Consider the following 21,862-nt stretch of genomic DNA (forward strand, 5'->3'; position numbering starts at 1 on the left):
TATCAGCATGAAATATCTAATTATACAGCAACAGAATAAACAAAAAATACACTTAGAGGTTATCCAAAATAAATTCACAATTTTAAAGGTGAAATACAGATGTTTTTTTCAAATAAACAAAATATTTTGTTTAGATGGTTTTTCTCTTAAACATCTGAGATGGACATCTTTTGAACTAGAAGTAGACAACCTCTCAACCTACAAATAAGTGCTTATATTAAATTGCAAAAATAACCCCCTAAACCATTCAATGACTTATACAGTCACAAAACACTATAAAAGTCAAAGAAATCACTGCTCTAAAATGTCTACCTTGAAAAGGAAATCTACATCTGAGTTGTGAAGAGGAATAAGATGGTTTTTTAAAAAGAAAAGTGAGTCTTCCTGACTGATTTACTTTTTATGAAGTTTATCCTATTCAGATTATTTTCACAACACACTTTTATCCTGAAAGAGTGTGGAGGTGTTAAAGTATGAAAGCTTCTTTGGCCCTTAGATAGAGGTACCTGAAATGTAAACAATTGCAATGGGAGCCTTCTAGATGTGGATGCTTACTTCTTATATTGAGTTAGAGATGAATGTCCTTGTCTCTCAAAGATATGGTAATTTCCTTTCCAACAATAATAGATTTTTTTTTGATGTATTGAGATTTGTTTTCAAATGCCTTAAAAATAAAAATTCATGTATATTACTATAAAGAATAGTTTTAAAAAATCAGAGAAAAGCATTATATGATATTACACCACAGGTTTTATTCATGGTAAATGTCTGCATTTGTTTTTAAAAGCTTAGCTCTTATTATTAGCATTTTTTAACAAAAGATAGTAAGCAAGAATCCTTTGCCATACATAACTACATCCACAAATAAGATTTTTAACCTAACCCAATATTGAAAGCTAAATAATGAATATAGAGCAAAACACTACTAAAACCGTTTTCTATCACTGAATAGAATGCATTTAGAAAGACACAAGCATACTGAACATAGAAAAACAATTTTGTGGATTTAGTCTCTAAGAGTATAATGAAGAATGACATGCAATTCATAATTTCCTTAAAAAAATATTTTTAAATGGTATTATTTTTTTTGTTTTGTTTCGTTTGAGGGGAACACAATCTGTGTTTCCCAAACTTATCCTCCATTAATACTTAACAGCAAACTGTGTAAGCTTTCTCTCTCACTCTCTCTCCTCTTCCCAGAAATTACTTGTAGATCACTTTGCATAATGACAACATAGAAACATTTTTCTGGTAACAGTGTCATGGCCATAAATTATCAGTATATTAAAAAAAAATATCAAGTGCAAATCTAGAAAACTTCCTTTAAAGAATTATGCAAACCCAGCACATGTGCAGTATCGCTATGACACAAGATTAAGTAGTATGACTTTTAAACGTGTATATAATGTCACACGTGTACTAGAGACCATCTTCTATAAAGTTTAATAGTGTTGCCAAGTTAATAATTCTTTCAAGGCACTGAAGAATTATGTAGATGGAGTTTCCAAAAAACTAACAATTGCTTAAACTGTTAAAAAGCCCTGAGTCAGAACTTTCAATAGCTTCCTGAAATTATATCTCAAACAAAATGGCACACTTATTTATTTTATAAAAATTATAAGATCTTTTTTTTTGGAGGAAAGAAGTCATGTTTATGAAACAAATCAAGAGACTATACAGGAAAATTAAAATATTCAGCAATATTATCTTAAGACATTTTGTACACATCAATTATCTTATAGTTATGGATTCAGGCACCAAATTAATGTGACAAGTCACTTCTCCTGTACCTACCACTTAAGTTCCCAACAAAATAAAAATCTCAATTTTAATCTCAGGTTCTCATTTCCTCTTTACCACACATAAGAAAAAATGATGGAAAAAGTAATACTCTGACAGAAAAGGAGGTAGAAAATGCAACTTAACAATTTTAATGCACCAGCTCCACCATCTAGTTTACATTTATACTACAGTTTAACCCACTACTAACCATTTATCAGTACACTGAAGCTCAATCTAAAGAATTTCCCCCCTCACTGTAGTAAAGCACTATACACAAGACATTAAAGTTTCCTCAAATTTAATGCATTAAAGTACAAGTGGAATCATTAATACTGCCATTAATATATATGTGTGTGTTAAAGTTCCAAGGATATATATTATCAAGTAATATCAGTAAGCATTCCTATCATAATATTCAAGCAAGTAAAATTAGGTTACGTTTTTGAGAGAAAAACATATTCTGAAACTTTGATGGTAAATTTAAAGACAATGGACATTTTCAACAAGGCACACACAATTTGTGAAAGTCTATTACCTCCCCCCAATTTGCTACAAATTCCAAGTTTACCTAGTTGTGATACTTAACATATGTTTCTCCCCTTTGACTCAAAATGAAACAACAAACTCTTTCAATAAACAAGCATTTAAAACCTACCCAATTATTATTAATAATAATTAGGGCAGAGGGAGAGAAATGCTATTGCCCCGAATTTTAGAGACTTGACGTTTACCATGACTTCAGAGTGTGCAAACACTAACTACTAAATAAATCACTAACTACTAAATAAATTTATAGGTGGTCAAAATTCCATTCCACAGTGGAGTGAAAGAAAAGAGGAGTTGTTTACTGGGTAAAACATTTCAGTTTTACAAAGATAAAATTCTAGAGATTTGTTTCACAACAATGTGAATGTATTTAACAGTACTGAACTGTACACTTAGAAATAGTTAAGATGGCAAATTTTATGTTTTTTACCACAATAAAAAATGCAAAAAAATCTATTCCAAAATTCAATTTTTATACAAATTATTACTATAAAACACTTTTAGACACTGAGGATAAGTGCTTTTCCTTTTGAATTAAAAAAAGCAAGCTGTTAAAGTCTATAATTTACAAAATAATTGCCGATTAAACTAAACTAAATGATTGGTTAAGAGACCCGTTTTGTTCTTCAACTAAGCATATTCTCTTCACTAATGCTTTGATGAAATCTACATGATCCTCTTTTTTTCTTCTACACTCAAACATTAACTTTTCTGTTTCCCACATTTTGCAACCCCAATGCCCTGACTCATTTCTGTTCTCTTCATTTTTTTTAAGTTTAATTAATTCCTAGTCCAAAAAGGGTCCAGAATTCAGAATAAACAAAGAACAGCAATTAAGCAACACATAACTAGGCAGGATGTTTCTAGTGCATTAAAAATGACCCAGCAAGCTTTGAAATTTGAACTGGACAAAAATCTTAAGCAACAAACATTTCAATATGCTAGCATGCTCTAAATGGCTAAAGCCATTAAAAAATATGACAAAGTTATTTGCAATATTATCTATCAATTAATTTTATGCTTCAAATAGCTAACTGGTTAATTCGCAATGTTTAAAATTAAAAATATTTCAAGCATAATTCGTCCAGCTAAACACTTGTCTAATAAAGTTCCTTCACTAATACAAAATTATCTTTTCTTGAACATCTTGCTCCTGACAAAATTAAATATGTATACAATATAAGTAAAAATGTTAAATGATGTGAATACATACAATTAGGATAGCACCATCTGGTAAGTTGTGTGTGTCTGGAGTAACAGAGCTGACAGTCTTAGAAGAATAAAGAAGAAAATGTGGGAGGGTGAGGGGGCATAGAAAGGGAATCCAAATATTACTCACTGACAAGTCTTCTAAAACATTAGGAAGCAATGCTATCAGTGCCTTTGGATTTCTTTCTTTCCTCTACAGATAGGACTTCAAATATACAACTGCCACACAATAAATTCTGTGAGTGCTAAGAGGCTGACCCCCCCACCTTTTTTTTTCCAACATTGTGTATCTAGCCCCTGAAGCTCAATAAATACATTTTTTAAATAAATGCATGTTTTTTTAAATGATTCTAGGAAAACAGTTCTTTTAAACACAGGATAAAAAAGGTTTACATAATGAGAAGGAAACATCTAATTGGCAAAGTACTGCTAAAAGACATATAAGAGGTAGCAGTTTCAGTGAGTTGGAGAAAAGTCACTTAAATGATTAAATTCTTAATCTTATTCTCTCTCATAAACTCAAAAAACATTAATTTTTTAGGTGCTTGAAAACATGAAGAAAAACATTTTCTATTTATTAAACAAACTTCAAAGTGATACAGATAAAGTCTGCAAGTATTTAGCACTGAAGTTTATAGTCACTTTATAACTTCTATAATAGAAAACAATTTCTCATATGATGGAAATAATTAAATTAGCTTGGAAGATGATATTGCCTTTTAGGGATATAAATTTTAGCACTGCAGCTTCAGAAGACAAAAGAGACTTCAATGAAAAACAACTAAGCCTTTCCACAAGTTCTCAGTTTGGCCAAATTACAAGAGTCAGCCAGGTGCTCCCTTCTTACCTGCTGACCTAGTGGAAATATGGGTGGTCTATGAATTGGAAGAAAAGAAAAATCCCTACTTCTGCTTTTTTCAAATTTGCAATAAGTCTGTCTCCCTATGTGAACACCATCTTTTTAAAAAACGAAGCTCAAAATATACTTTAAAAATAGTCTCAGTGGCCCCTTTCTAGATAACTGAATAGTCAACATAAAGTTTCAAATTTGAAATTTATAAAAACTTTACTATTCAAAATAATAAAGATTACTCAGCTAAACACAGATATGGGATTGCTAAGACTACACATGCAGCCAGCTAATAATTAAACAGCCAGTAACAGTGCTATGAGGGCTAGACACTTCATATTTTCACATTCAGGTGTTACAGAAGAAAAACAGAAATAAGAAAAGCTAGCCAGATTTAAAGGGCAAAAAAAACTACAAAAAAAAAAAATCCACTATACTTAGAAGTATGCTTATACACAGTACATAGTAGGTATTATTGTAAACAGCTGATTTTTTTTAATAATCTAGCAGCAAGGAACCCCAAAACATTTATGTATATATTTACCCTAGATACAAAAGATCACTCATTCAAAGGAGAGAAAACAATTAGAAGCTCTAGAGTCAAGTGTGCACCCCTCCAATATTATACAGGCAATCAGACATATTTCTATAAATGTCTGGGTACTCTTTCTAAACAAGTATCAGTTATTAAGTTATTTACTGTATCTTGGATATTGTTGGCAGTTTAAATAATATCTTCATCTGTAGATATAAAGAAACTGTTTTCATTATAGAAGGAGTTACTATTTGAGAGAGAATAATGGAAGTAAGGCCTTTGATGAAGGTAAAATCAGTAATACTGTCAGAATTAATAGATACAGAGAGGAAAAAATTGCTGCCTTTGGACAAGGAATTCAAGCTGAATAGAACCTCAGAGGCCCAAATGGGGCTACATCATTGTACTGTTTAGATCAAGCCCAGATAAGTAATCACAGGGAAAACTGAAGTACACTTTTCACAGATATTTTTAAATGGCTGACTGCATAAATTTATATTAGAAATGCAACTGTTAATGGTCAGTTAATAGGTACTTTTTTATTGCCCCCCTCTTCAGTTCTTCACTATGATTGTTTAAAACTATAATCTGATTCAGTTTTCCTTTTAAATTTAGAAAACAAGGTAAACGCAGGGTCAATATTCTCTTAATCTATGCTTCCAATGATACTAAGATTTCAGAAACAAACATTTGGATAACCTCTCATTATCTTAAAAACAGAATCTTCTCTTCAATAGTCCCTTAATCATGTGGAATTTGTAGTATAATTTTATCATTTAACATGTGACATAATAATTTAACTTGCTGTTTTCACTTGATGCATTACATCTCAGAGTACCCATGCCATTTCATTGTATAAAATCATAATAAACTGAAAGATACAAATGTACATGGAAGTACATTTTTTGAGTTTAACAAATTTATAAATTTTAAGAGAAAATGCAATAAAAAGAAAAATAAAAGGAGATCCTTAAAGGATTTTCCCCTTAGAACTTAAAAAGAAATTACCTATGAATTACCATGGATTTAATGTTTCCAGTTTAAAAGAAGAAGAAAACAAAAATAAACAAAAATCATGATATCAAAACTGAAGAGTTTTGTTCTTCTAGTACATTGATAGTCAAATTGTACTCTAGTAAAGAAACTATGATATTAAAAATTAATTCATTAGAACTTCCAACTAGCTTAAAAGCTTACAAAGATCCCATGACCACATACTTTAGCTAACAAAACACTCTGTGTTTCTTAGTCAGTACAAAAGAATCCTTCGTTCAATAGCCTTGCGACAAATTGGACATTCACTCATTCGGTCTCCACAGAGCTGGCATGTTCCGTGGCCACAGAGGAAAATCATATTCTTCAGACGATCCAAACACACAGGGCACATTGTCTGTAATGTGAGATAATAAAGTAATAAATGCTGAGACATTTTGTATTTTAAAATGTACTATGTGACAACTCCATTATGTCATTAATTTTTTTGTTGTTGTTTCAAATAATTTTGTTGCTTTTCAAAAATTTAAAATGTTATCCCTATAAAATCTAAATACTGGTTGTTCTATTGAGATAATATACAAAGTACTACATAAAGTAAATACTAAATATAAAACAAAACAAAAGATGCAAATACCAAAATACAAAGGAAATGGATGAAAACAGTCCTACTCAGCTGCTCTTGCACGAAAACACTACCACATATCAGGTGTATTGGAGGGTGGGAGCAGTGTAGAGATGAACACTTGCCAGAATGAGGCTAGATACCATACAATCTCAGTACTATCATCACTCCTGTGTTTAAAAAAAAAAAAAACAAGGAAACTAAAGCTTAATGGGGTTCAAACCTTCCTCAAGGCAAGCAGTATGCCAGAATGTAAATTCAGATTACATAGCCCCAGAACTCTTACTCTTAAAATGTGCTATACTGTTCTACTAGCAATGCAGATTCCTTAAGTTAAAAATAATTACCCTTAGCTACATATTAATAAATTTCATACTTGAAGAATTTAGTTTGTTAGGTATACTTTTGTGAAAATATTCTAGGAAGTCATATTTATTCACAAAAACATATTTAATCTTATAACAAATTTTACCTTAATATTACACTTCATTCTGAATTATATCTTTTCCCTAATAACACAGAAAAAAATACATAAGCAAAAATGTCTAGATTAAAAGACATAAGGGGCTAGGGTTGTGGCTCAGCGGTAGAGCACTCACCTACCACATGTGAGGCCCTGAGTTCTATCCTCAGCACCACATTAAAATAAAGGTATTGTGCCCAACTACAACAAAAAAATAACTATTAAAAAAAAAGACATATAGGTTTGAAGCTTATACGGCAATGTAGTTACCAACTTTGACAATACCAGAGATTAATGTTTAAAAAAAAAAAAAAAAAAAAGACTTGTGGTTTAAATTGTTTACCACGCTCCTCCAAGGCAAACTGTTACATCTAAAAAGCAAAGCTAGAGAAAAATCACATCTTTTTGGATTTTGAAAAAGCCAAACCACCTTTTTCGCATCATTAAAACAGTTTCATTTTCACTAAATTTTCTAGAATTCTAAATAATTAATAACTCCTCTTATTTCTAAAAGTAAATATATCTATGTAGCCTGTGCTATTGCTTTAATATTAATATCCTTTTTCTTTTTGGTACTGGGATTAAACTCAGGAGTACCTGAATACTGAGCTATGTTACCAGACATCCCAAGTCCTTTTTTATATTTTTATTCTGAGAGAGGATTTCACTAAATTGCTGAAGCTAGCCTCAAACTTGGGATCCTCCTGCCTCAGCTTTCCAAGTTGCTGGAGTTATAGGCATGTGCCACCATGCCTAGCTAATATCAATACTTTCTTAATTACAGCTGATATCAGTTTTTGTCTGTTAAAGAGACAAGGTGGTAATAGAAAGATGAGATATTTAAGTGAAGAGTTATTCAGATGTTTTCTTTAGTTTTCCTAATTAACCTTAATAGGTGTTCCTCCATGAAATCCCAACATTTCTCAGAAAATTAGTTTGATTAAAACTACTTAAATACTAAGGTGATAAAATATGATCATATGGATTTTTAAGAAAGAATAAACTTGTTTTGGGGTGCTAAACTTTGGATGTAAGTAGTACTGAAGGCTGGGGCTATAGCTCAATGGAAGAGCGCTTACTTAGCAATGTGCAATGCACTGGGTTTCATCCCCAGCACCACTAAAAAAAAGAGTAGAGCTGAATTTATTCTTTTAGGATCCATAAGAGAATTCAGTTAAGTCTCATCAGTGCATATAATACTCTGGTTTCTCTTCAGACAACATAAATCTTTCACCTTTTATTCCAATAAAATGTATAAATTAGTAAAAGGAAAAAAAAAGTTTCATTATTCAATGTAAAAGGCTAGGGATATAGCTCAGTGGTAGAGAACTTGCCTAGCATATGTTAGATCATAGTCTCAATCCCTAGCACTGCAAAATAAAACAAACAAACAAACAAAAAATCCACAAAATTTAAATTCATACTAAGATAAAATGCTTTTCATAGAAGAAAAAGATCAACTTTAAGTGAAATGAGAAAAAACGGAGATGTTAGAAGCTTCAGAATTCTTTAAAATGTTTTATTTTGTATCAGAATGAGTCAGATATGTTTCGATCTACTTAAGAACCTTTAAAATCCTATTTATCTATACTTACTATATAACAATTGCTAAGTATGGGATTTAAAAAAAGAAAATGAATGCAATCAAAGTTTTCATCTTTTCATATGGGTGTTTAAATGCCTAATAAATACATTATAGTCAATTCTAAACTAGTTACCAGTGGTGATTCATTATCTTGGGTTACTATCTATGACTACGTTACTTTCTTATAAATTCAGAAAGTGAACTCACTGAGTTATAACTGCATGGTTATACTGATGTAATGCTAAATCACAGAAAGAACATTTTTGCTGCTCAAACCTTTGAACCAGAATAAGCTGTTGGGTCAAACGGTAAGTATTATGGTTTAGATGTGGTGTCCTCCAAAAGCTCATGTGTGAAGACAATGCAAGAAGGTTTAGAGGAGAAATGATTGGGTTATAACTTTTTCAGCGAATTAATTCAGTGAATTAATTAACCTAATCAGTGAATTAATTCCTAATGGGATTAACTGAGTGGTACCTGGAGACAGGTGGGGTGTAGCAGGAGGGAGTGGTTCATTGGGAGTGTGGCTATGGGATATATATTTTGTCTCTGGAGAGTGGAGTCTCTGCTTTCTAATCACCATGTGAGATGCTTCCCTCCCACCACACTCTTCTGCCATGATGTTCAGCCTCACCTTAAGCCCCTAGGAATGGAGTCAGCCTTCTATGGACTAAGACCTCTGAAACTGTGGGCCCTCAAATAAACTTTTCTTCTCTAAAATTTTTCTGGTCAGACCTTTTAGTCACAGCAGCAAAAAAAACTGAATGAACAGTTAAGGCCGGGCCAAAAAAAAAAAGGACTTGCTTTTTTATGTACCTCATACCTCATACCTCCAAATTTCACCAGTTTCTTTCTCTTGTTGATTTGGTTAAATATTGAGTAGATATACTTCTTTGTTGATATGTATAAGATATTAAAAACAACATAACCAAAACTGAGTTTAAAGTATGGAATGCTATTCTCACTTTTTGAAACCCCTTCAACAACTTCCTCAATCCCTTCCATCCACCATTTATTGATAACCACCATTCTGAATTTTGCGTTTGCTTTACTATGCAAATACTCACTCTCTCTCTCTTTCCTTTCTATCAAAGTATCACATATACACAAATATATATATAAATCATAAAATCTCACAAACTGATAACTGGCTCTAGAAACTTCCCTTGTGCCTCCAGTCAAGAAAACCACTACCCTTAACTTTAAATGCCTCATATATGATTTTTTCCAAGTTTTTCTTCCTAAACAATACCCTGTTCAGTTTTGTTAGGCAATGACAAACTATCTTCCAAAGTGCTTTTACTAATTCATATTCCACCAGCAGTGTAAGAGTTATGGCTACTATACATTCTTTGTTAGATTGGACTTTCCCCACTCTAACAGATTTGAAAAGGTCCCTCACTGTGGTTTTCCTAGTTAGTAATATGGTTGAGCATTTTTTCCCATATTTATTAGTCATTTACATGTTTTCTACTTTGGAAAAATACCTGGCTAAATCTCCTACTCTGACACTATTCATTACAAATATTCAAATGCTACAAGTAATACAATACTTTAAACTATGCTACCTAGATAAAATTCAACTACTTTTACCAAAAAATATCACATAGCATCTGAGAACTACTGTTCAACATAACAAAATCATTACCTGCTCCTTAATGTCCTGTAACTGTTGCTGCAATTTTTGCACATCTGCATTGACATTGGTATTATCCTTGTCCTTTTGTAACACTGGAATATTCCCGCTTGCTATAACAGAGATAAAAACTTTTTAGTTATTCCTGTTTTAACATAAAATGATATTTCTAAAATTATTACTATTTTGTTTATTTAAAAACAAGACTATATATAAGAATCTTTAAAAAATTTTTCATGCTTGGACAATAGATACAATAGTTACATTCTTTAAGCTTCAAAAATACTGGCTTGCACATTAATTTCTAATTTTATTTAACACTGTTAGACAACAATCCACTGACTTCTAGGTTTTCCAAGGCTCTTCCTGCTTTGTTTGGAAGTTCACAAATATATTTCATGCTTATTTTCTCTGCTCCTATACCACAGAACTCAAAAAACCAGGTAGCAGTTTTGGCAGTCCTAATTAAAGTCTCTCAGATTATTTTTATGAAGACACACAAAAAACTCCTTTCTTTATGTCCAAATTTGCTTCTTGTTACTGATATGAAATGAGGAACTCAAGAAAGGCCTTTATCAGTAGACTGCAAAAATAAAGGGAAATCCTTAATTTCATGTTTCCTATTCTCTGTATTCTTGGTCTTTTACTCCTGGTCATCCCTGGGATTTTTATTCTGCTCTATTTGTGAAAAAAGACAAAAGCTTTGGACAGAAGTGAGTACAATAATGTTTTTTCTCATCTGTTCAAAAACACATTTATATAACAAAGAAACCATCTGGCTAAAAGACAAAAAATAATTTTAAACAGCTGTATTATTTAAAAGGCTGAAGGTAATGATTGGGGACGTAGTTCAGTGGTAGAGTACTTGCCCCACATGCATAAGGCCCTGGCTGGGTTCAATCCTAGTACGACAAAATCAAACTTAAAAAGTAATTATTTTTCATCTTTCTACTTGTTTGCTATGTTACAGTTTAGCATACCTACTATTCCATAAAATACAAACAACTTAAATAAACTTGGAGACCTTCAACATAAAGAAACCAGGTTTATATTTTTGCAAACTGAAAAAATAACTTGTAATATGATGTTCCCCCTCAAGATACACTAAATTGGGTTCATGTGTACCTCAATGGAACAACATGTAGTTAGCATGCACAAAGCCCTGGATTTCCCGTCCTCCAGCATTACCCAAAATTTTATCTTAAAAATAGAGGGCAAATATTCATTTTTTTTTAAATATTTAGTTTTTTCGTTGTAGTTGGGCACAATACCTTTATTTTATTTATTTATTTTTATGTGGTGCTGAGGATGGAACCCAGGATCTCTCATGTGCCAGGCAAACGCTCTACTGCTGATATTCTTTAAGCAAGAATACAATATTCTTTATACCACACATGAGGATCCTCAAAAGACATATATTTTAAGGTCTATAATCTATAATCTCAAAATTATAACGAAAGCACCAGAAAACTATACTGGTTCTGCTGTGTGGATCCAACTCACTTAGCTTATTTTTCATAAAGCAACAATGCATTAAAAATGGGGAGAGTGGGGCTGGGGTTGTGGCTCAGTGGCAGAGCACTTGCCTAGCAGGTTCGATCCTCAGCACCACATATAAACAAATGAAAAATAAAGGTACGTCAACAACTAGAAAATATTTTTTTTTAAATTGTTAAAAAATAAATAAATGGGGAGAGATATTCAAGCAAATCCCAACAAGAAAGCAAATAAGAAAATGCTTTAAGAAAATTCACTTACAGATATCATCAGCGGCATCTTCTGAACTTTTTCCTCCACAGCACATAATGAAAGGCACTCTCCGTTCAACTACTGCCCGACACTGTACACACTTTTTCATTAGGCTAGCACAGTCTGAAAATTGGTAACACAAACATGTCTTACAAGGAAAAGCATCAATTAAAATATTGCCTTTTGCTACTTATTTCTATTAAATTTTACACTTAAAACATTAATAAGGGGCTGGGATTGTGGTTCAGGGGTAAAGTGCTCGCCTAGCATGCACAAGACACTGGGTTCGATCCTCAGCATCACAATACCAGACCTTAAATTATACTACAGAGCAACAGTAACAAAACGACTTGGTATTGGCACCAAAGTAGACTTGTAGACCAATAGTAAAGAATAGAGACAAATAATAAAGACACATAGTAAAGACAATAGTAAAGACACAGAGACAAACCCACATAAATATAGTTATCTCATACTAGACAAAGGCGCCAAACACATTTATTGGAGAAGATTGTCTCTTCAACAAATGGTGCTGGGAAAACTGGAAATCCATATGCAGCAAAATAAAATTAAGTCCCTATCTCTCACCATGCACAAAACTCAACTCAAAGTGGATCAAGGACCTAAGCATTAAACTGGAGACCCTGTGACTAACAGAAGAAAAAGTAGGCCCAAATCTTCATCATGTCAGATTAGGCCCCGACTTCCTTAATAAGACTCCTATAGCAGAAGAAATAAAATCAGGAATCAATAAATGGGATGAATTCAAACTAAAAAGCTTCTTCTCAGCAAAAGAAACAATCAGTGAGGTGAACAAACATTTTGGTAGCAAATTTTTACCATACGCACATCAGATAGAGCACTAATCTCTAGGATATATAAAGAACTCAAAAAACTTAACTCCGAAAAAACAAATAACCCAATTAGTAAATGGCCAAGGAACTGAACAGACAATTCTCAGAAGATGATATTCAATTAATCAACAAATCTATGAAAAAATGTTCAACATCTCTAGCAATTAGAGAAATGCAAATCAAAACTATTCTGCGATTTCATCTTACTCCAGTCAGAATGGCAGCTATTAAGAATATAAACAACAAGTTTTGTTGAGGATATGGGGGAAAAGGCATACTCATACATTGCTGGTGGGACTGCAAACTGGTGCAACCAATATGGAAAGCAAATTGGTGCAACCAATATGGAAAGTTTGAATTCATCCCATTTATGGAGATTCCTTGGAAAACTGGGATTGGAACCACCATTTGACCCAGCTATCCCACTCCTTGGTTTATACTCAAAGGACTTAAAAATAGCATACTATGGGAACACAGCCACATCAATGTTTATAACAGCACAATTCACAATAGCTAAAATGTGGAACCAACCTAGATGCCCTTCACTAGATGAACTGGATAAAGAAACTGTGGTACATATAAACAATGGAATATTATTCAGCATTAAAAGAGAATAAAATCATGGCATTTGCAGGTAAATGGATGGAACTGGAGAATATTATGCTAAATGAATTAAGCCAATTCCAAAAACCCAAACGCCAAATGTTTTCTCTGATATGTGGATGCTGATCCATAATGAGGGCAGCAGGGAGCACAGGAGGAATAGAAGAAATTTAGATAGGGCAAAGGGGAGGGAAAGGAGGGGGCATGGGGGTAGGAAATACAGTAGAATGTGATGGACATCATTACCCTAAGTACATGTATGAAGACATGAATGGTGTGACTCTACCTTGTATACAACCAGAGACATGAAAAATTGTGCTCTATATGTGTACTATGAATTGAAATGCATAAATAACATTTTAGAATAAATTTAAATTTATTTTAAAAAATCCAAACTGATACAACAGAGTATATTCAGCCTCATCTACTACTCCAAGCAGAGGAAAATAGCTGACAGTCTGATATTCTATCAGTCTGACAGAATATATAGAGAGATTGAATATATATATCTCTATATATATTCTATAAATTTTGTTTCACTTCATATTGTTGTAATTATAACTGAGGAAGTTTCATACAGGCTACTTACTCTCACAAGCACACATGTGTCCACAAGGCTGAAAAAGAACAGCTGCTTTCTTGTCAGAGCATACCACACATTCTTCAATCTACAGTGAAGAAGCAAAAGCACAGAGTAAAAAACTACAGATAAATCTAATAACTCTAACAACTCCTTTTATATTCAAATACAGGATATAAATGTGTATTACATTTCTCTGTCCTTAATACACACACATCCCCTCTATCTTCTACTTTCCTAGTTGCTCATTTTCACATATTTATGCACTCTACCTTAACAGGTGCTATTTCTGCATTAGTCTCCCTTCCCAACTTAAAAAATCATGTAGAAAAACTTCATTTCCTCTGAAGTCAAGAAGAAAGGGCTGGACTTCAATTTTTTTTTCCAGAAACTACATTTGAAAGGGAACTAACTGATAGGATAATGAACAAATCAGAGTATAAAAATAAATAAGAGAAGATAGATATATAACATTAATAAAAATCTAGCCAGATGAATCAGATTGTTAAAGTTCAAGAGGGATTTTTCTGTTACGTACATATAAGGAACTCTAAAAGCACACTATTTGGGAAGTTGGTCAATTCCCATACTGCCTGGGGCCCAAAGCTTTGGATTATTCTTTCTCCCTAAACTACAAGTCTTCCAATCTTTCTATAATTTCTCTCAATGTTAGTTCCTCTCTTCATATCTACTAGATTAATTCAATTTTGATGTGTGACTATTAACGACCTTGGCTCTGGTTTCCTTTTTCCCCTCACCCAATCTCTAGTGCCCTTGGCTTCACATTGGTCTACTACCCATTCTTTTTTTTTCTAACACAAGGTCATATTTAGCTCTTTCTTGTGTCATTTAAAACTACTCTCCAAAAATGATAACTACCACCCACCTATAACTTCCCAAAATTCCAAGCATATGCTCACATGCATTCTCGCATACCCATGTGCAAGTGTACTCTTGCACACGCCCCCTCCCCAACTTACGCCTCAATATGTACACAGAATTTACACAGTTGAAGTAATAACAGAATTCAGTAAAACATGGTTAGTTAGGACCCTATTATTGCTGGATTCTAAATCTAGCCCCAACACTGAATCATCTAACACTGTTTTTAAAGAGTTTAAGATAATATAGTAAATTGATTCAACAACCATATATTTACTCATTCTCCCATTAAAAAAAAATCTCTGAAAGCATAATTTTCCTCCCAGGAGTGGAATTATTAAGTGAAAGCATGTGATATGTCAGAATGGCCTCCCAGCCTCCAGCAGTGTTTAGAAAATGACTATTTCATACTTTTCTTGTTAGCATTTTTTGGAAACTTATTTTTGCAATTTCAACAGAAATGGTCTGTATTAATTTTTCATGTGTTTGTAACTCTCTAATTGCTATAAAATCCATGCTTCCAAATCCAACAAAATACCAGTTTTATTATTTGTTTTACTTTCATGAATATGTTCACTGCCTTTTAACCACTTGGGGTCACTATTTCTTTATAGTCAAACACTCTAAAATCAACCCAGCAAAACTGCTGGGTGGGCATTTTAGTTCTCGTACTTTTCTACAGGTTTGAAAATTTCACAGTATACAATATAAAGTAGGTTTACATAAATCTTTAGGTTACAGAGGGCTTTGGAAGAAAAACAGTAGATAATATTTTTTTAACTGTAAAACTTTAGGTATAAAAAAGGAAAAACATTGAGCTAAAAATTTTTTCTGAGAGTAAAAGTTACATTCAAATAATAAATTATGTTGGCAAACTAAGATAAAACTGTAAACCAGCAATAAATTCAGAAATTCTTATTCCTAATAAATGTATAAATTATACATTCTTATATTTTAAAACGTTATTTGGAAGAACAAAATTAAACAAATCATATTAGATACTCTCTTCTATCATTATTTATAGAACTTCATAAAATGATAAAATACTACATAAAAAAATTACCTTTGTCCTGGACTGAACTTGTTCTTTACAGATGAGGCATTTTTTGACTCGTGGAGAACATAAAGAACAGGTTGCAATATGTCCACAAGGGCCAAAAAGAGTATCTCTCTTCATATCTGAGCACACCATACATTCTTCTAAGGTTTCTGAATCATTACTGATCATAGAAGGACTCCGAGAACCCACCTGACCACTAATAAAGGAAAATATTCCAAATTAAGCCCATCAAAATATTTCAGTAACAGGGTGGGGTTGTAGCTCAATAGTAGAGTGCTTGCCTACTACATGTGAGGCACTAGGTTGGATGCTCAGCACCACATAAAAATAAACAAACAAAATGAAGGTATGGTGTCCATCTATAACTAATTTTTTTTTAAATTTCAGTAACAAATTCATTAATTGTCTTTAAAACATCCACAGCAGGGCTGGGGATGTGGCTCAAGCGGTAATGCACTCTCCTGGCATGCGCGGGGCGCTGGGTTCGATCCTCCACACCATATAAAAAAAATAAAATAAAGATGTTGTGTCCACCGAAAACTAAAAATAAATATTAAAAAATTCTCTCTCTCTCTCTCTCCCTCTCTCTCTCTCTCTCTCTCGGAAAAAAAAAAAATCCACAGCACTATTAGTATATGCAAAAACAATTGTTTATGTTAAAAAAAATCAAGTGTTCATATAAATATCTTTATATGAAATCCTGTATATCGTATTTTGCTATCTATCTATCTATCTATATACATCTCTATCTGCTTCTACTATTATTTCAAACTTCGAACTACATGAATCCTCCTCACTCAATAGAAAAGGATGAATCTTCTAACAAAGAAATAAAAAACATTTTAACATAAACAATACTCAGAATCTGTTGTGTGTATACACACATACACACATATAAAAGCAGAAGGAGGACTAGGAATAAAACAAAAATTCTAACTAGCAACCATGTTAGTTATACTAACTAAAGACAAGATGAGGCATTACCAGAGTCCACAACTTATAGAACACTTCAAAAAATATGACACTCCAGCTTCTTTTTGGACATTTCATTAAGTTTATCCTTAAGGAGTATAAAATTATGTTACAGAAAGACAAAATATATCTATAAAAATATAGATATAAAACACAGAAATACATATGTGTGACTAATTACACCTACAGAAAAGGTACTGTTTCTACCATAAGCTTCAGAAACTCATGAAAACACACAGGTTCTATCCTTGGCTCCACTGATTAAAAAGTTATTACAGTGTTTCTAGGTTTATGTAAACACTATTATTATAGTACCTTGTATCTATCTATAGATGCATCTTTCTGTAATAGAATTTAATATTCCTTAAGTATACACTTAAATACATATACCTCATTATATCACATTCGCCAATAACACAGCTCTGTGCATGGGTTCCAAAGAGATGCCATTTCATCACTACACATAAATTATGAGAAGTTAAGAGAACACAAAGGTCAAGGGATATCCACTGAAATGCTTAGCAACAAGAAACGGACATAAAGGGTGATAATATTGCACAGCAATATTAGGATAAAACAGTAGAGATGTGTTTTGTATATCTACAATATCTCATAAGAAAAATATTTAAATCATAAAAATATCACTGACATATTTTACTTTCAGAAAAAAAGGCAAATGTGAAATAATCATCTTTACAGAAAACTCCACAAGGAATTGGTTTCCCTTATTTGTTCACCGTTTCAATCCTTCATTGATACTTCACTGAGTGCCTGTCAGGCTCTATTCAGGATGCTAGAATTGTTACCAAGTTTAGTATGAGATGTATTTTGTTCATAAAATATAAATTGTCCCTCTTAGAAAAATATTAAAATTTTAAATATATCTAATGTCACAGAAAATTTACTAGTAACATGTTTTCTTTCTTTCTTTCTTTCTTTCATTTTTTTGGTACCGGAGACTGAACTCGGGCACTCCACCACTGAGTCACACCCCCAGCCTTATTTTGTATTTTATTTAAAGACAGGGTCTCACTAAGTTGCTAAGTGCCTCCTTTTTGCTGAGGCTGGCTTTGAACACCTTTTCTTACAGATAAATTCTTCTAACACATACATTCCTAGAAAATCAGTAGTTTTAGAAAAGTATCTTGAACATACTGTGCATAAAGCAGTACACTTAACAACATGGAAAACAACATGAAATAACAGATACTTTTCAGAAAAGAAAGGAACAACAAAAGGATACAGGAATTGTACAGATAAAGATACTTTCAATTCCTCTATTATATAACCACATGATACTTTATGGAATATTAAAGTTTATGATAATAAATAATACACACCTGACTTTTTCTTTATGACACTTTGCCAACGCTTTGCAGAGACTTGGATCAGGACAGAGATCAAGTGGAGATTGACCCTTCTTATTTCGAATGCTAAGGTCAGCGCCATTGGCTGCCAAGAAACAGGCAATAGATGCTGCACTCTTCTTCTCTGCCCCCTGGGTACCAAGTCCCATTATTAACTGAAATCAAATGAAAAGAACCATGATTTTTTCATTAGGAGTCTGCTATCAATTATTACTATAGTATATTATATACATATGTGTGTGCTTGCACAGGAGCACAAGTGGTGAATATCTATGAGTTTCCTTTCTATCATTCAGTCCTCTTTCCCCTACATCCCTCAATTTTCATAGGCATATAATTTGAAAATTGACTTATCCTCCAGTTGTAACAGTGGAAAAAGTGGCTCAGTCCAATCATAGCCCCACCTATGTAAGTAGTTCAGGGACAGATACACAATCCCAATCAGGTCAATTAAGGCCAATAAAACTCAACAACAAGACTTCTGGTTGAGATACTGAAGAAATAGTTCTCTTTTCTCTTCAATTTGGCTCTGGAGATGCTAGAAACCAACTTGAAATAATGAAGAGAAAGACCACGGAGAAAAGAAACTAACTATAAATTTACTGAGCATCTATAATGTACTCAGTACTATACTACATCAAATACTTTCCATGATCTTTATAGCAGATTCTGTAGGCAGATACTTCCCTCTCTCCATTTTAAAATGAGAAAAAGGGGAGGCACAAAGGAGTTAGAAAATACACCCACAGCCATACAATAAGACAGCAATTCTGAAACATTTTGGTCTCAGAATGCTTTATATTTTAAAAAACTATTCAAATGCTTATGTGAAAATCTAAAGGACTTAGAATAGCTACATTTTGAGGGAGAAGAAGAAAACTGGACAACTTACACTATTTTATTTCTACATTATAAAGCTACAATAATCAAGACAGTTGAGCTGGCATCACCTAGCTAAAAACAGATGAAAAGAACAAAATCCAAAGAGACCTTCAAATGTGTCGTTAATTGACTTTGGATAAACGTACACAGACAGTTCAGTAGGAATAAACAGTCTTCAACAAATGGCACAGGAACTGAATTTCCACAAGCAAGAAAATGAACTCTGGGCAAAGGGGAGGGAGAGGTGGAGAGGGAGCATGGGGGCAGGAAAGATGGTGGAAATGAGATGGAGTCGTTACTCTAGGTACATGTATGACTGCACATAATGGGTGACAGCTATGTCATGTACAACCAGAGAAATGAAAAGTTGTGCTACAATTGTGTGCAGTGGAAAAAAAAAAAGAAGACCCAGAAAATGAAAGCTAATGTTACTTATAATTAATAAATACCAATAAAAAACACTAAAAGCAAATGTTTAAAATTAGTATTAAATACTTTTTTCTTTTTTTCCCAAAACCAAAAGAAATTTTATTGTGAATGAGATGATATTATAGGATAGTGGATATGTCCTTGTAAATAACATTACTAGTAAATAAACTGAAATGGAAAGAAGTGAAGAAATAAGTCCTAAGTGTCTACATTTAAATATGAGACAAAATGTCTTCTACCTTGATAAATAATAAAATGCTACTTCTATTTTTTTGTTGTTGCACATGGACACAATGCCTTTATTTTGTTTGTTTATTTTTATGTGGTGCTGAGGTTTGAACCCAGTGCCTCACACATGGTAGGCAAGCGCTCTACCACTGAGCCATAACTCCAGCCCGACTTCTATCTTACTTCAGCTGATAACCACTTGCTGATTCTCTGTTAACATAAGGTATGAATACTTGAGTCAACTTTGAGACTCTTAATTTGCACTTTAATTAACACTGTTCTGAACAAAAGACTATGAAATGCTTTTAAAATCTCAAATGTGAAGATATTTAAAATCATATTTTTACTATTTTTCTTTGACTTAACTGCATGGTGGTAAAAGAAACTGACCTCATTAAAAGAAATTATTTGGTATTTACAGATTCTTGATTTAGTGCCTAAAACACAGTCCAACTTTTATAAACGATTCATAAGTGCTTAAGAATGATTATTCTGGGGCTCGGGATGTGGCTCAAGTGGTAGTATGCTCGCCTGGCATGCGTGGGGCACTGGGTTCGATCCTCAGCACCACATAAAAATAAGATAAAGATATTGTATCCACCTAAAACTAAAAAATAAACATTAAAAAAAAAGAATGATTATTCTGTAATAGGTGCAGAATTGTACATGTTCACTCCATCAAGCTTGTTATTTATCATTAAAATTTTCTATATATCAAAAAAAAAAGAAAACGAACTCTGACCCATATGTCATACTATATGTAAAAATTAACTCAAGGGCTGGAGTTGTAGCTCAGTGGTAGGGCACTTGTCCAGCAAGTGTGAGGCACTGGGTTCGATTCTTAGCACCCATATAAGTAAGTGAATAAAATAAAGGTCCATCAACATCTTAAAAAAGTATTTAAAAAAAAAAAATAACATGTGGCTCAAGCAATAGGGCGCTCGCCTGGCATGCGCGGGGCACTGGATTCGATCCTCAGCACCACATAAAAATAAAATAAAGATGTTGTGTCCACTGAAAAATAAAAAATAAATATTAAAAAATTTTCTCTCTCTGTCTTTAAAAAAAAAATTAACTCAAATGAACCATAGACTGAACTATATAACAGCTAAAACTTTATAAAGTTCTATGAAACAAGAGAAAACCTTAGTGATCTTGGGTTCAGCAAAGATTTCTCAGAAAGGACATAAAAGCACAAATAAAAGAAGGGGATAAAACTAGATTTCACCCAAATTAAGAACCTGTGCTCTGCCATAAAGACTGTTTAAAGCCAGGCTCAGTATTAAGCCTGCCTGTAATCCCTGCTTCTCAGGAAGCTGAGACAGACAGATGATCACAAATTCAACCTGGGCAACTACTGAGACACCATCTCAAAAAAAACCAAAAAACAACCCTATTAAAAGAAGGAAAAGACAAGACACACACACACACACACACACACACACACACTCCTTGTTTCTTGCACTATCCCAAGACTCAACTTGACAAGAAGGCCATTAATAGATGTGGCCCCTTGACCTTGAATCCAAACCATTTAGATCCAGATAAAGATCTTGAGAAAACCGTGGATTAAATGGAGTCTTACTTCTTAGAGCTAAGAAGAATGGAATAACCTAAGTTTGTGAAAAGGTGGAAAAAATTAAACATTCACCTTGGTTGCCCTCTGTTTGAGAAGAAAATAGTTATGGATTCATCAGAAGTAATTATATACTCAACTGATGCATTTCCACCCGTGGTTTAGCTACACTTTTTATAACTGCACTCTTCAATGGCTGACAACTTCTGAATATGCTAATTATATGCATAATTCTTGAAAAGTTTTTTTATATTTTCCTTTGGTGGTACTGGGGATTGAACCCAGGGCCTCACACATGGGAGACAAGTGTTCCACCACTGAGCTAAATCCCCAGTCCTTAACAAGTATTTCTGAACATTACTGACTAAGCTATCATTTCTATACAAAAAATTTACAAAAGTATTGTGTCAATTGCTATGACAGAGAGAAGGAAGGGAGGGAGGGAGGGAGGGAGGG

At 33.0% G+C, this 21,862-nt stretch overlaps 1 protein-coding gene across 1 annotated transcript in view; it reads right to left on the bottom strand.

Annotated features, from left to right (window-relative positions):
- Window positions 1-365: 365 nt before the first annotated feature.
- Mib1 (MIB E3 ubiquitin protein ligase 1) overlaps window positions 366-21,862 on the bottom strand; it is a 132,507-nt gene continuing 111,010 nt past the window's right edge. The window contains exons 16-21 of the mRNA XM_015482491.2: window positions 18,265-18,446; window positions 15,956-16,148; window positions 14,020-14,098; window positions 11,983-12,096; window positions 10,237-10,337; window positions 366-6,312 (exon numbers count right to left, since the gene is read on the bottom strand). Of these exons, the coding sequence (XP_015337977.1) occupies window positions 6,172-6,312; window positions 10,237-10,337; window positions 11,983-12,096; window positions 14,020-14,098; window positions 15,956-16,148; window positions 18,265-18,446 (810 nt within the window). The 3' untranslated portion in view covers window positions 366-6,171. The remainder of the gene's footprint in view (window positions 6,313-10,236; window positions 10,338-11,982; window positions 12,097-14,019; window positions 14,099-15,955; window positions 16,149-18,264; window positions 18,447-21,862) is intronic.

Source organism: Marmota marmota, unplaced genomic scaffold (assembly GCF_001458135.2).
Source record: "Marmota marmota marmota unplaced genomic scaffold, marMar, whole genome shotgun sequence".
NCBI classification, from domain to species: domain Eukaryota; kingdom Metazoa; phylum Chordata; class Mammalia; order Rodentia; family Sciuridae; genus Marmota; species Marmota marmota.